Source organism: Temnothorax nylanderi, unplaced genomic scaffold, assembly GCF_030848795.1.
Source record: "Temnothorax nylanderi isolate EJ_2023f unplaced genomic scaffold, tnyl_v1.0 TNYL_tig0012_pilon, whole genome shotgun sequence".
Taxonomy (NCBI): domain Eukaryota; kingdom Metazoa; phylum Arthropoda; class Insecta; order Hymenoptera; family Formicidae; genus Temnothorax; species Temnothorax nylanderi.
This window is the reverse complement of record NW_027249074.1, coordinates 114,667-128,691: the sequence shown is the minus strand read 5'-3', so window position 1 is coordinate 128,691 and position 14,025 is coordinate 114,667. Positions and strand designations below refer to the sequence as shown.

At 45.3% G+C, this 14,025-nt stretch overlaps 2 protein-coding genes across 3 annotated transcripts in view; one reads left to right on the top strand and one right to left on the bottom strand.

The window, feature by feature from the left end:
* The window catches only part of Nlg-5 (neuroligin 5), a 108,617-nt gene that overhangs the window by 31,698 nt on the left and 62,894 nt on the right, over positions 1-14,025 (bottom strand). For both annotated transcript variants that reach the window (XM_071697372.1, XM_071697373.1), the window contains exon 2: positions 1,645-2,328. In XM_071697372.1, the coding sequence (XP_071553473.1) occupies positions 1,645-1,890 (246 nt within the window). In that variant the 5' untranslated portion in view covers positions 1,891-2,328. The remainder of the gene's footprint in view (positions 1-1,644; positions 2,329-14,025) is intronic.
* Positions 10,978-13,467, top strand: Ap-1mu (adaptor protein complex 1, mu subunit). The gene is made up of 2 exons (XM_071697371.1): positions 10,978-11,142; positions 11,524-13,467. Exon 2 carries the CDS (start codon positions 11,535-11,537, stop codon positions 12,801-12,803), a length of 1,269 nt encoding a protein of 422 aa, XP_071553472.1. The 5' UTR covers positions 10,978-11,142; positions 11,524-11,534; the 3' UTR covers positions 12,804-13,467.

Here is a 14,025-nt window from a genome sequence, read left to right as displayed (position 1 = left end):
GAGCTATCGGTTGGTAAAGATACTTAGCAGGCAAAAGGGAAGTTTTAACGTCGGGTCGACAGCAAGATTTAGGTGCGGTAATAAGTTCAAGGGATGGTAAGAGAGGAGAAACTGACGCCGGGAAAGGAAAGCCCGGGGGGTGGGGAGGGGGAAGGTCTGCAAAGTTTGCGAGAGTGATAGGAGGACAGTAACGCATTTAATGAAAGAGTAGGTCGGGCAACGTGAGAGGGAGAGGGAGGAGGGAGAGAAAAAAGGGAAAAGGTGTTGGTCTCACTGAGAACGACGAGTTAGATTGGACGGAACAAGCGCCGGGGAAAAAGAAGCGGAAGAAAGGGGGGCGAAAGAGTAAAGCGCAGGGAAAAGGAAGGACACGCGGGCGACGCGACGCGGTCAAATTTAAGAGATGTAGGAGGACAGTAGTGTGGAAGTAATTGAAATCGCGAGATTAATGCGCCGGGGAACACCGACGTTCCACGGGATGTTAATGAGAGAACATTAGATATAGTTCTTATCTTCGTTTTTGCCGAAGACGCGCACCTCGCGAGTCTCTCCGACGCGCGAAGATTAAAAATCTCGCGTGAGAGAGAAAGAGAGAGAGAGAGAGAGTCGTTTCGTGCACGCCAAACTTCAACGTCGCGCGACTCGCGCGTTAAAAGCGTTATTTGGTATTATTAATGTCACCATTGTACTGCGACATTAGCGGGCATAGACAGCGTATTGTTGAAAATGAAAATAGATATTAATTACCAGTAATGTAAATTACTCCCGAACTCAATAGAGAGTACTCGACGCGCGCGCGGCGTAGCTATAATTATTATTTCGATGTTAGTTAACAAGACATTTAACTGGGCGCCCGTTTATGCCGCTCTTGACCAAAATTGATTCACATTTCGCGCATGAACCGTAGCAGAAGATTAATTCGTGTCCAAGATATTATCCCATCCTGGTACACATAATATCCAAATATTCATGTCATCGCATATCCACTATCGCCGCGCTGTAACCACCGCCCGTCCCCCGTATAAACAGGAAGAATAGACTTGCGCGAGAGATTCCGCAATCGATTGCCAGCTGAATACCGCGTTCTGTTTTATACAGCGGCTTCTCTTCTGCATCGTGGAAACTCGATGCGAGGGAATTTTTCCTTACAAGAGATATATCTCCATTTTTAAAGATACCCCAGTATATTAGAATTTAAAAAAAAGAATGATACGCGTTGTCACGAATAATTGGTATTCTCGAACGAGCTACCCCGACGGACAGAAAAATTCCGCTTCCGCAGGGTCAATCCGGCGATAAATCTCGCTTTTCGCCGGTGTACATCGCGGAAACAGCGACGTAACGCGTAATACTGCCGGGGAACAGGCACCGATCCGCGAATCACGATCCGCCATTTACATCGGGTCGAACTCGATGTCCGAGCGCGGGCTCCGACCACGCGCCCGCTTCCACCTGCCTGCCTGCAGGATATCCAAATCCTGCACCGGGGATGCGGTTCGTCGCTCGATACCCCACACCCTGTCATTCTCCTCTTCCTCCTCTCTTTCTCTCTCTCTCTCTCTCTCTCTCTCTCTACTTCCTCCATCTTCTCCTCCATCCCCTCCGCCGACCTCCGGGTCCCTAGCAAGAAGAATCGATACATACCTGAAGTATTCCACGTATTTGTCCGCTCTTGGTCTCGACGATGCGCGAGGCGTAGCGGGTCCCCTGCGAGGAAGCCGCGCGACCGCAGCCGGCCAAGACTAGCAGGACGACGATCAGTGGTAGCAGCAGCAGCGCGAGTCCTACGTTGCGCGGGGGCCGGGGGCAACGGCCGGGCCTGATCAGGCACCACGTCGTGATGACCACCAGCGGCCGGCTCCGGGCCGCCGGCTGGCATGGCAACGGCATGACAGCATTTGCTGGCGGCCACCTGCAGCGACGCCACCAGCATAACCGTACGGCGACCTTGGGTCGTCGCTGGACAGCCGAACCGCGGTATCTCGGGCCAGCCGGCTGTATTCTCGTGACTCTCCCCGAGAGCGGCGGCACCCTCCGACGCCGACGGTTTCCGGGAGACCTCTCTAATTCGCGTCCCCTTCCCGCGCCGACTACGTCCCACAAGCCGCTCCTCCGTATTCCCGCATTACGGCTCCGGCAATCACTTCCCTTCCGCGCGTCTTATTCCGCTCTTAACTCCTTTCCTACCGGCGGCGCCTTTCGACCGGAGTCCAAGTTAAATTGCTCTCAAAACATCTTGAATAAGAAAGTTGAGAGACAGCCGACCTCCGCGCACCGCCGCCGACGTGCAGATCGAGCGGCTTTGGACGTTGAAAGGCAGGCTCCGGTCTGTAAGCAAGCGAGAAATACGATGTAATGGAACGCCCCCGCAATATTCATCGTTTTATTTATTTTTAACAGCAGTTCAGGCACACATTCGCTAAAGAGGCACGGGATACACACAATTATAGTACAATTACCTACGTTATTACGCACACTGAGATTTTTAGATTAGCTAGCGCCAGATTATGCACGATTCGTATAGTAATTCGCGCTCTTTTGATTTCATTTAAAAAAATGCTTCACTGGCGATTTGGCATAAATGGTAAACAACGAATGCAAACTCGAACAAATATGCCATTCACATTATTCGCGGATTTGATACGAGCTGCAAATTTCGAATCACGAATCGTGCATAGGCGCTAGCTTAAAATCGCAATCCCGCGTTATCATAAATTTGGGAAATATTTTTCGCGATAGAATCTAGTCTTTTACATAAGGCCATTGTTTGTAAAAAATAAAGAGTCTTTTGTCCACGTTTGTAATTACAATCAGCCTATCAATGCAAACAGATCGCGCGCTAACGCCGATAGGACTCGCCATTCATCATTTTTTTTAAAGTTGTTGATCCATTTCGATACCGCTGCCCGGTTTTGCGGTGAATCCCCGCCCGGTCGGACGTGACGCACTGATGAACGGACGCGATCTGATCGATCGGCAGTCCCCCGAATTTATGGAATTCGCCGGTCCGGTCGCGCGAAACCTACGGCGTGCAGTGCGATTAATGCGTTTAACCGAATCAATCACTTTATTAATTAATACTACCGTATACGATCGGCGCAACGCTCCACGATCGGCCATTAAATAAACTGGATTCCGCCGCATTGTCAAGCCCGTGACCACAATCGAATCTGGATTTGTCCTTAAACCTCAGATTAAACACTCGTATTAATTCATTATTAATTTGACGCGAATTCCGCCAGTCTGCGTTTCAGTCCATCCATATCTTTCGTCAGAGATACAGAAGTATTTGTAAAACTTTGATAATTGTTTAATCCTCCAGGACGCGTGAAAATTTGAGATTTAAAAGAGCGCATTGGGTGTAAATTGCAATTATTCAAAAATATTATTCATGTTGCACATATTTTAAAATATGTTAAAATTTTAATTTTAATACTTTTTCGATAATAATCGGTTTTGTATTGAAATGAGTCTAGAATACTTATTTTTTACAAGCTGTTGCGGGGTGTAAAATACACGCCACGCGCTCATTGGAGGATTAAGATAGAAAATGAGTAAACGCATAAAGGAGATTCTGAATAGATATATCAATCGTAATTCATGTAGTGCAATTTTTCCGCGGTGAAAAATCTATTTGTCAGAATTGTACCGGTTTCGCAAATACCACTTTCCTTAAATCTCGATGCGAATTCGAAAGCGAGCGCAGAAAACGCCTTCCAAAACGTCGCAGCCGAGCACCGCATTACCTTAAGTCTCAAAAATGTGAAGAAGGGAAGTGAGTGTCGCGGTACAGATACCGACGAGGTGGCTGACGCGAGAGGCGTGAGGACGACTTAGAGGAAGGGTTGCGCGGGAGGGTGGAGGAGACAGCGAGGCACTGATTGCACCGAGAAACTTATCTCCCCGCAGGACATCTCGCTGATCAATCCCCCTCCCCCCCGCTCCTTCCTTCTGGTTTCAATCCCTCGCATTTCTGAGCTCTCCCCCCGATCCTCTCGCCACTTTTCTCTCACTGCCCCGTGTTTCCACTTACTAAGGGTTAACTAGACGATGCCGCTGTTGGATCGTTCCGCGAACTTTCCCGTTTCGCTAACGATATCACCGCGCCAATGGCTGATTTAAATTTTTAATCGCGGCTACATCGTTCCCGATGGCGCGGCGATTGATTGGCGCCATCCGTTCGGATCTTTCTCTCTCATCACGAACGAGAATTTCCATTTCGCTCGCGCGATTGTTGCGGATTCGGAGCTGACGGGAAACAAATTAATTAGAAAGGGCGAATCGCGGAATTCGCGCCGAACCAAACTTCTTTAGCTCATTTTCTTTCTTCGACTAAATTGCAAATGCAAATATATATAGGCTTTGCTTCAAAACTGGCCGCGCCCTTTTATCGTATTTCATTTACATATCCTCGAAATGTATATAAGTTTCTCGGGCAAGAATAGAAATCATTATACGATTTAATCATTTCATATCGGAACTCATCATCGCGGCGTTTTAATGAGTTTCCGCTGTAGCTTCTCCTAAAGCGCGCATAAATTATTGCTTGTATTATTAAACTTTTAAGTAAATCCATTTACTCAACGCGAATGCATTTCCGTGTCGCCGTACATTATAACTCCGTACGTTATTACGTAATATGATTTATTTAACGCAAATGGATGGCGACGATTCGGACGAGAAATATACGGCTGGATATGTCTTTTGGCAGGTTGCGTCATATCGCATTCACCGACGGTGTACATCGACAACGCGTTTTTCTCAATTTTTCGGGACGAAAAATTGGCGACGATAATAGATACGGTGGGGAACCCCCCCCCCCTCGGCAGGGGAGTTTAAGTACTTACGATAAATTACAACTTTGATATTCAGAACTTTCCAAGTCGCGGAGAAATACGAGATAAAGTTCCTTGTTCCGGTTTATTTTTCGCAAATCGATGCACCGCGCGCGCGGCTCGGGTCTCCGCTTCATTATGATACCGCAATTTACGTCGCTCTTTCTTTTTACCTCTCGTGCTCCAACTATCGCGTTCGCGCGGACGAACATCTATTTTAATCTGTCGTAAAGAATTATCGCGAAATTTGTAAGAGGCACTCCCGCGAAGAAGAGAGAGAGAGAGACGCGAGTCAAAGGGTTAAGAGAAATCGATCGCTATCAAACTCACGTGCGTTTGCTTAATCCATTATGCATCTTGCCTAACCGATTTAACTGCGGAGCGATATCGATCCTAATGAAACCTCGGCCGTAAGAGGCGGTGATCGATAATCGCGATTAGATCGGCGGAACGTGGGTCAATTCGGTTATCGCGCGAGCAACGCGCGCCCGAGACTTTCAGTCGTTCTGGAATGGAACACCGAAGGCTAATTTAATTCAAGCCTCAATTATCGGTCGTACCGATCCCCCAGGCGGCACTAACTTTCGCCCCTCGATGTGGCGTTCGTCGTTTCCCCAGAGGAGACGGCTCTAGGAATAGGGCGTGTAATATAACTGCGCGATCCTCCAGCCTTGTGTTATATCGCTTTATCTTCGGTCTGACGTTTCATCCGTGAGAATCGACCGGGGAAAAAATATCGATATCGCGACGAAGCTGCGGCTTTCGCGCTCCAGTCTTCGTCTAAGGTTCGTCCAGTCTTATTTTTCAAGCCAGCCAATCTGGCTATTTTTTACATCGAATATTATTTATCACCTATTATCTGATTACGAATTTAAAAAAATATCAATCGTTTAAATCGTACACTGTTAAATATTAAAGGATAAAATTTAAACCAACACCTTAAGTTATATTTTGTTATTTTTAACTACCATGTGTGACAGCATTATTTTAACTCCACTGGTTTAGTTATATTAACGATATTGAGTAGGAGTGGCGAACTATAAAAATGGTTAAAAATAACTCAAATTCAGTAAAATTTGACACTACGAATTTAACAGTGTAGATTCATTATAGATAACAGTGTGAATTGAACTAATATCCTTGAAATTCTCACGTAACATTCTGCGTGTTACGAAACGTTCGCGAAACAGATTAATCTCGGAATGAGGGTGGGCGACAAAAGTTTTTAACTACCTTTTTTTCGTTATTGAGTTATATGGGATACCGCGTTATTGCGCCGTCTCCTCCGTCGGCGTATTATTACAGGTCTTGCGTTAAATTAAAGCAACGACAACGTTTACTGTTCTAAGGACCTTAAAGGCAATTTCATTTTTCGAGATTCCTGTCAAGTTTCCTGCTCTTTAACAGCGCCGGTAATTCGCGCGAGCTTGGGGATTTCCTAAATTTCTCAAAGTAGTCTCTTTTGAAACGTTCCGAGGACCGTGGGCGCGGGGGGAGGGGAGGAGGAAGTCCCAAGACGCCGTCATTGTCTGTACCACGACTCGACGCCGGGCGTTTGAGAGCGACGAGCGAAAAAGGCGGAAGAGGAGGATGGAGTTACGAAAGTTGACGGAGGAAGAGAAACGCATTCGTTCGTTCGTCCCTGTCATCTCTCCACTCCACCTGCCGATGATTTGACTTTATAATCGAGTCAGCCTCGTTCAATTACAATGGAATTTCTCGTGGAATTTGCCGCAAACAGTACGCGATTCAGTGCCGCGGCCCGATCGTGCACCCCGGTAAATATTCGCCCGGTCGGCACTCCCGCGCCGGATGCATAAACCGTGCGCGACGAATGATTTTCAAGCTCATGATTAATTCACGGACGGCAAGCGCCGTTAGTTCCTCGAAACGGGGAGGGGGGGGGGGAATGTTGCTTAACTAACCGTCGGTGTCACGAGCGAAAAATATACGGTTTCGCGATACTCGAGTAGGATCCGCGCGATATTATTATCACCGCTGCGTAAGCAACATTGATATCGCATTAATGTCGCAGAATTGGATGTAACATTACGTCGATACGTGCTTACTCGGGATCATTTATCCGTTGTTGACGCATTCCATTATTTTCAACAAACATGCAGCCATAGAAATCACGCGAATTTCATACACCTACGTAATAATATTCACGATGCTGCTGCGTCCGGTCAGAGAGAAGAAGAGAGAAAGAAAGGGTGAGAGAGAGAGAGAGAGAGAGAGAGAGAGAGAGAGAGAGAGAGAGAGAGAGAGAGAGAGAGAGAGAGAGAGAGAGGAGAGAGAGAGAGAGAGAGAGAGAGAGAGAGAGAGAGAGAGAGAGAGAGAGAGAGAGAGAGAGAGAGAGAGAGAGAGAGAGAGAGAGAGAGAGAGAGAGAGAGAGATCGGTATGAAACATTTATCAGGGCGCAGCGCTTCGCGGCGAGGTGAAATTCAATGGAAAATAGGAAATCGGGATTCGCGACGAGAGAACACTCGTCCCGGACCAAGCCTGTTTTCCTAAATACTGGGAAATGTTTATTGAGCAAACACATCTGGGATGCATACGATCGGCGCCGCCGTTCGATCAGTATCTGTTCAATATTTTATGCTAAAACAACCGGGGAACTTGATCACACGCGCGAACGCGTAGGACCACCACCGTTCATCGCTCGTTAATGTATTCATTAGAGGGGATGTCCTGTATATATCTCGTCAGCCACGGTCGTTTAATCCAGAAATATTGTCTGCCTTTTTTCCTTTTTTTTTTACGCGACATAAATTATGACGCGCGTGTCAATCGCCGCAATTAAAATATCGTCCGCGGTAGAAAAATTACCCTGGTATAATTTCATTATCTTTTGTAAAAAAAAAAGATCTAAAAAAAATTAAGGGAACGAAAAAATAATCGTCCGCTCTTAGAGTCGCTATTATAAATCGCGCGTTCACGACGCTTATATCACATATTTAAATAAAATGACAGAATATATTTCAGAATAAAAAGAGATATAATTATAAAATGACAATCTTATTTTTCGTCCTCATTTCGTGTTCGATTCGCGTTCGTTAGCCACGAATTAGAGAGCCTCAGCCGAAAGCCGGTCCTTAAAAAAAAAAACGCAGGTGTAATTTGCGTACGATTGATGTGGCTAGAGCGTTAAAAAGCCGCTCGACGCAATGGCCCTTTCGGTTATTCTAAAACCGGGCTGCAAAACCGCGGAGGGGGCTGCCTCGCTGGTATCGCGCCTCTGCAAGCGAAAATAAGCGCGATCGAAGCACGTAATGGGGGGTACGTCACGCTGACCGCAGATAACACGGTTGGACCCGACCGCCTGTGAACAGTTGAACGAATATCACCGAATAGCGGTGATTTTCGGACGGCCGGAAGTGCGCCTTTTGATGCCCGTTATAAACGTTAAATCGATTAGACGGGGGGGGCCGAGCTTTTACGCGCCGAAACGCAAATCGCGTTTCGAGCGCGCGGCACGCGAAACAAAATTCGACAAAAATTCGGAATTCCATCGAAAACTAGCTGGTCGCGAAAAGATAACGTTTCTCGTTTTTCGTTTCCTCGACGTCGCGTTATAACGCTATGCGATGAGTAACAGAGGGAAACGCGAGATAGCAAGGGTATTTACCAACATTTCGTGAAATTGCAGTGGCTTACGTTCCGTCGATGCGCTTTTATGTTGCGCAACGCGATGCTACGTGTCACGCGTGTCGAAGTTTTTCGGAAAAGCGCGCGCGCGCGCGAGGACATTTTATTTTAGCGGAATCTGTAAGCCGGCAATCACTATCGACGTATATTTGCAGCCGGTTTAATGCAGCCGATATATACCGTCGCGTCTATCGGCATATGCGGCGGGAACGCTAGAAAATCGATGGCACTCTGATGCGTTAGCGCGGTGAACACGCGAGTTGTTTACGACTTGGGAAATATTTGCGAAACTCAAGACTTCGCGCATCGCGATAAAATTTGAATCCGCGAGAAGCTCGAGCGGCGGATTTCGCGTTGCTATAACGTTCCGCGATATTTAATTCATCGGACTCGCGAGAGTTTATCTTATCTCGTTGAGAAAGAGTGGCAAAGAGAGGCAAAGAGAGAGAATTTTAATTTAATTAGCTCGCATTTGGTATATCGAAAGCTATTTGAAATAATCTATTTTTATATCCGTTCGTTATATTACTTAAATTCCGCAAACGATCTTTATAATAAACGCGATCTGTGAAGAGCCCTGCCTTCTCTGATGAGAACGGTGCGCGATTCTCGTTTGTCGAATTTGCCTTGCAACAGTCTCGCTTTTATTTTCTGTTTTCAAACTCTAAACGGGATATCCTATACAGTGCGCTATCACTCCTTTCCTCGCGAAGTAGCCGACGTTGAAATCTTCCGCCGAGATTAAATGACTTCCAGTTGTATAGAATCTTAATGTCGGAAGGCGCTACTTTGCTGGAGATACTGCGCGCGCTTTCTGCGAAACGGCTTCAAGCAGGATTTAATGTTTCGTGAAACACGGAGTACAGATTAAAATGCCTTAGACCGGATTTATCTCCGTTGCTGTATTAAGCGCGATTTTAGAAATATTTGTATCCGCCCGAATGAGTCTGGATTAACGGACAAAGAACGTAGTGTAGTTTTATCGGTATTCCTCCTTCCTCGATCTCCTTAAATCCCTTTCCTCTCCACGAATTACATGTAGACGAATTAAAAAGAGATGGGATAAAGGTACGCTATTCCGCGTAAAATATTCTAAAGATAACGTAATTACTTTAATGTATATATTATTGTAGATATTATGTACACACATACATATACATGATAAAAAAATTAATGTGTAAATAATATATATATAAATATATCTGTACCTTAGAGATAAAGAATCATATCTCTATTATTATGAATTCGGAGAAAACGAGGTTTAAAGTGTGTATATATATATATATATATATTACTTATATTATATAGGTAAGCCTCGAATAACACAATTAATTAGTTCATGTTATTGAAAACCATGTTATTCGAGACTTAGGATTCATACAATTTTGGACATGTATAATTGAAAATCGTGCAATTCAAGACTTTAGATCCATATAAAATTGGACATTTGGTTCCAAGAGATTATTAAAAAAGAAACTTTAAAACTTTTAAAAGTAGTGTTGTCACAATTTTTTACCGTGCTATTCGAGACTCTGTGCAATTCAAGTACCGTGTTATTCGAGGATCATCTGTATATTTTTAAAGTGTCCCTCTTTCGTGCTTAAAGGCTCCTATTTACTCACTACTATCTCAGATTGTGACGTCAGAAGCGAGAAAATATACAATAAAAATTCTTGCTAAATATACAATATTAAAATAGAAATATATTTTAATAAAACAACACTTATAACAATCGATATATAGAACTGACTTTAAAATATACCAAAAACTCTCTTTTTGTTTCATTAATTAATGACAAACCGTATATCTGTGGAAATGAATTATGCATAATTAGAAACGAAATAAACTATATGTTCACTGCTAGTGACAACTGTCAAATTGATAATATACAGAAATAAATATGATTTAATTCCTCCCCGAAACAAGAAGATAGTTTTCAATATATTTTACAAGTTGGTTCTATCAATTGTAAGTGTTGCTTATTTATTTCCATTTTAATATATTTATCAAGAATTTTTGTTGTATATTTTCTCACTTCTAACATCACAATCTGAGATAGTAGTGGTGAATGAACAGGAACCTTAATGCGAGATAAATTCGACTCATATAATAGATAACATCCATATTTATCTGATTGCATATGCAGTATTTTTCACTTAACCTTCCATTACTAACCTACTTGTTCCATTCGCTCAGGGACTCGAACCTTTCTCTATTATTTCATATACTTGTTACATATTAATATTTAATTGGAATACATTGCTGTACAAGTTTCTGCGGTCTTAAATGGATTCATCATACCTTAATAACAAAGGCCGGTATTCATAGTCAGAGCTTAGTTTATATTTAAGATCGTCTCAAGTTTTTATACACGAGCATCTCTTTTCACGACGTTCGAACGGCGCGCAGCGTCGCGCCCGTCGCGGTCGATATACCGCGTGAAGTTGGCTGCCGACGCATGCGCGCGGCGACGCAACCGCGGACCACGGACAACTTCGCGACGGTCCACAGTGGCAGCCCGGAAGCGCGAGGTGTTGGGTTTGCTATTTCGTCGCTCAATTTTCTCGCGTCAATTCGCGTGAAAAAGTCAAGTATCTAAATGTAAACGATACGTAAGGCGCACTTAGGGGATTCATTCGCAGCGTCGTACATCTCAGAGTGAGTATCGATAGAACCTCCAAGAGTTTACTCGTACATCGAGAAATTGACGCACAGCCGAATGTCAAGTTAACTTGTATGATCTATTATCGCCTCGTTTTCCGCTATTTCTCCTCAACAGAATGCGAGATCATCATTTCCGCGAACGATCTCGTGAATCTCTTCTTGAAATTCTCACTTTGGCGATCCTAACCTAAACGCTCGAGTGGCGTCGGCTGCGTTCGATAGTACCGATAGTTAGACAGTAACGACTATACTTTTAATAAATTTACTTGGACGTGTCGAACGTCACGTGTCACGTGTAGTTTTTTTTTGTATTTTTTAAAAGGATTTTTAATGTGAGTAATAAAGTTAACCTCTCTTCCTCCTCTTTGCTTGCAGCCCGGGACAAGATGTCAACGTCAGCAATATATATTTTGGACGTGAAGGGCAAGGTGCTGATCTCGCGGAACTACCGCGGCGACATCGAGACCGGTGTCATAGAGAAGTTCATGCCGCTGGTGATGGAGCGCGAGGAGGAGGGCAATCTTACGCCCATCATTCAGACCCCGGAATGTACATACGCTTATATAAAATATAACAATTTGTATATCGTGTCGACTACCAAAAAGAACGCGAACATATCCCTAGTATTTGTATTTCTGCACAAAGTGGTGCACGTCATGCAAGAGTATTTCAAGGAGTTGGAGGAGGAGAGTATAAGGGACAACTTTGTCGTTATTTACGAGCTCCTGGACGAGTTACTGGACTTTGGCTATCCTCAGACCACCGACAGCAAGATTCTGCAGGAATATATAACTCAGGAGGGTCACAAGCTGGAGATTCAACCCAGGATCCCTATGGCGGTGACCAATGCTGTCTCGTGGCGCTCGGAGGGCATCAAGTATCGCAAGAACGAGGTCTTTCTCGACGTGATAGAATCTGTGAACCTTCTGGCGAACGCCAACGGCAATGTCTTGAGCTCGGAGATCGTTGGTGCCATAAAGATGAGAGTCTACCTGTCGGGGATGCCGGAATTGAGATTAGGCCTGAACGACAAGGTCCTGTTCGAGTCGACAGGCCGCGGTAAATCGAAATCCGTGGAACTGGAGGACGTCAAGTTTCACCAGTGCGTGAGACTTTCCCGGTTCGAGAACGACCGGACGATCTCGTTCATCCCGCCGGACGGCGAGTTCGAGCTCATGTCGTATAGATTGAACACGCACGTGAAACCGCTGATATGGATCGAATCTGTGATCGAGCGGCACGCCCACAGCCGCGTGGAGTACATGATAAAGGCGAGATCGCAGTTCAAGCGCCGTTCCACGGCGAACAACGTGGAGATCGTGATCCCGGTGCCGAACGACGCGGACTCGCCCAGGTTCAAGACCACGATCGGCAGCGTCAAGTACTCGCCGGAGCAGAGCGCCATCACTTGGATCATCAAGTCCTTCCCGGGCGGCAAGGAGTACCTGATGCGGGCGCACTTCGGGCTACCGTCGGTAGTCGGCGAGGACGTCGAGGGCAAACCGCCCATACAGGTCAAGTTCGAGATACCGTATTTCACCACGTCCGGCATTCAGGTGCGATACCTGAAGATCATCGAGAAGAGCGGCTACCAGGCGCTGCCGTGGGTGCGTTACATCACGCAGAACGGGGATTATCAGCTGCGGACGAATTAGCTGTTCGTCAAAGGAGCCGACGAGTATCTCAGGATCTCGGGTGTCTTTGTCATGCCCGGATACGACGACTAGAGAATAGTCGCGTATAGCATACTCTCGAGGGGGTCGGAATCGGTAATCGTTTATCCATCTTGAATTCGAAGTTATGGCCAGTGAGAAAAAAGATGCGTAGAACGCGATTGTAAAAATATGAATATCGGGTTTTTGAGCACTGATTCCGCCTTTTCGGGAAGAGATTCACATTCTGCACGATTTATAGTGTTTTAATATTCCTCTAGAACGGGCTAACGTGTCGAAAGATCCTTTAAGAACACTTTGCATTTGAGACACACTGTCTTAAGAGTACTTAATTCAAATGAGATTCCATTTCGGTGTCGCGATCTTCATACGTGTCTCAATTTATTTTTTAAACATGACGATATAGGGACAGTGTCTAATAGCATACAATCTCGCAATAGAATCATGTAAATATATCGACAATTTATTTTATAACATTTTCCTTCGACAAGGCGAATTTACGAACGGGCGGAAGCTCGGTATTGATTTAAACTGAATAGTATTATATTGATGAAGATTAACTGTATACCAACATCATGTTTAATCGCAATATTACTGTATTAATGTAAGATAGCATGGAGATATATTAAATTTTTAAAAGGAATAACGCAGAGAACTTGTTCGACGATCGCTCCTATCACTTCCATCTCTTCCATCGCTATAGCACGTCGCTCCCTGTTCCCTTAAGAATTTTCCCAACGCACGGAAAATCGAACTGTATCCGGGACGACCATAAGCGCTCGCGCCGCATCGACGCGAGGGAGGAGAGAAAAAAAACGGCAAGTATCTCTCGCGAAAGAACTCGTGTCGCCGTTCGCGCAGCGAGGAGGACACGAAAACGCGATTAGAGCGGAATGGAAACGGCGGAAGCCCCTAAAATCTTTTTATTTCGGTCCCCCCTTTCTCTGTCGCGCGCGCGGTATGCAAATTTTTTTGGCATGAGCACACGAGCGTGTAATAATTTTATGGAAATCTGTAGTCCCGCCAAGTACTCTCGCTCGCGCAGAGTTTCGCGCGCGGCCGACGCGACGCGAATCGAAAAACGTGGCGGGAGGAAAAAAAAGCTTCCTCTCCCTCTCTCTTTATACCGCGGCAGGTGACGCCTTCCGGTCCAGGTACCTGATGTCGAGTATCGAGAGAAGAAACGATGTCCGCGTGCTTATCC

What these genes read in the sequence shown, in the direction of transcription:
- Ap-1mu (XM_071697371.1), top strand. Translation starts at nt 11,535, where the DNA reads ATGTCAACGTCAGCAATATATATTTTGGACGTGAAGGGCAAGGTGCTG.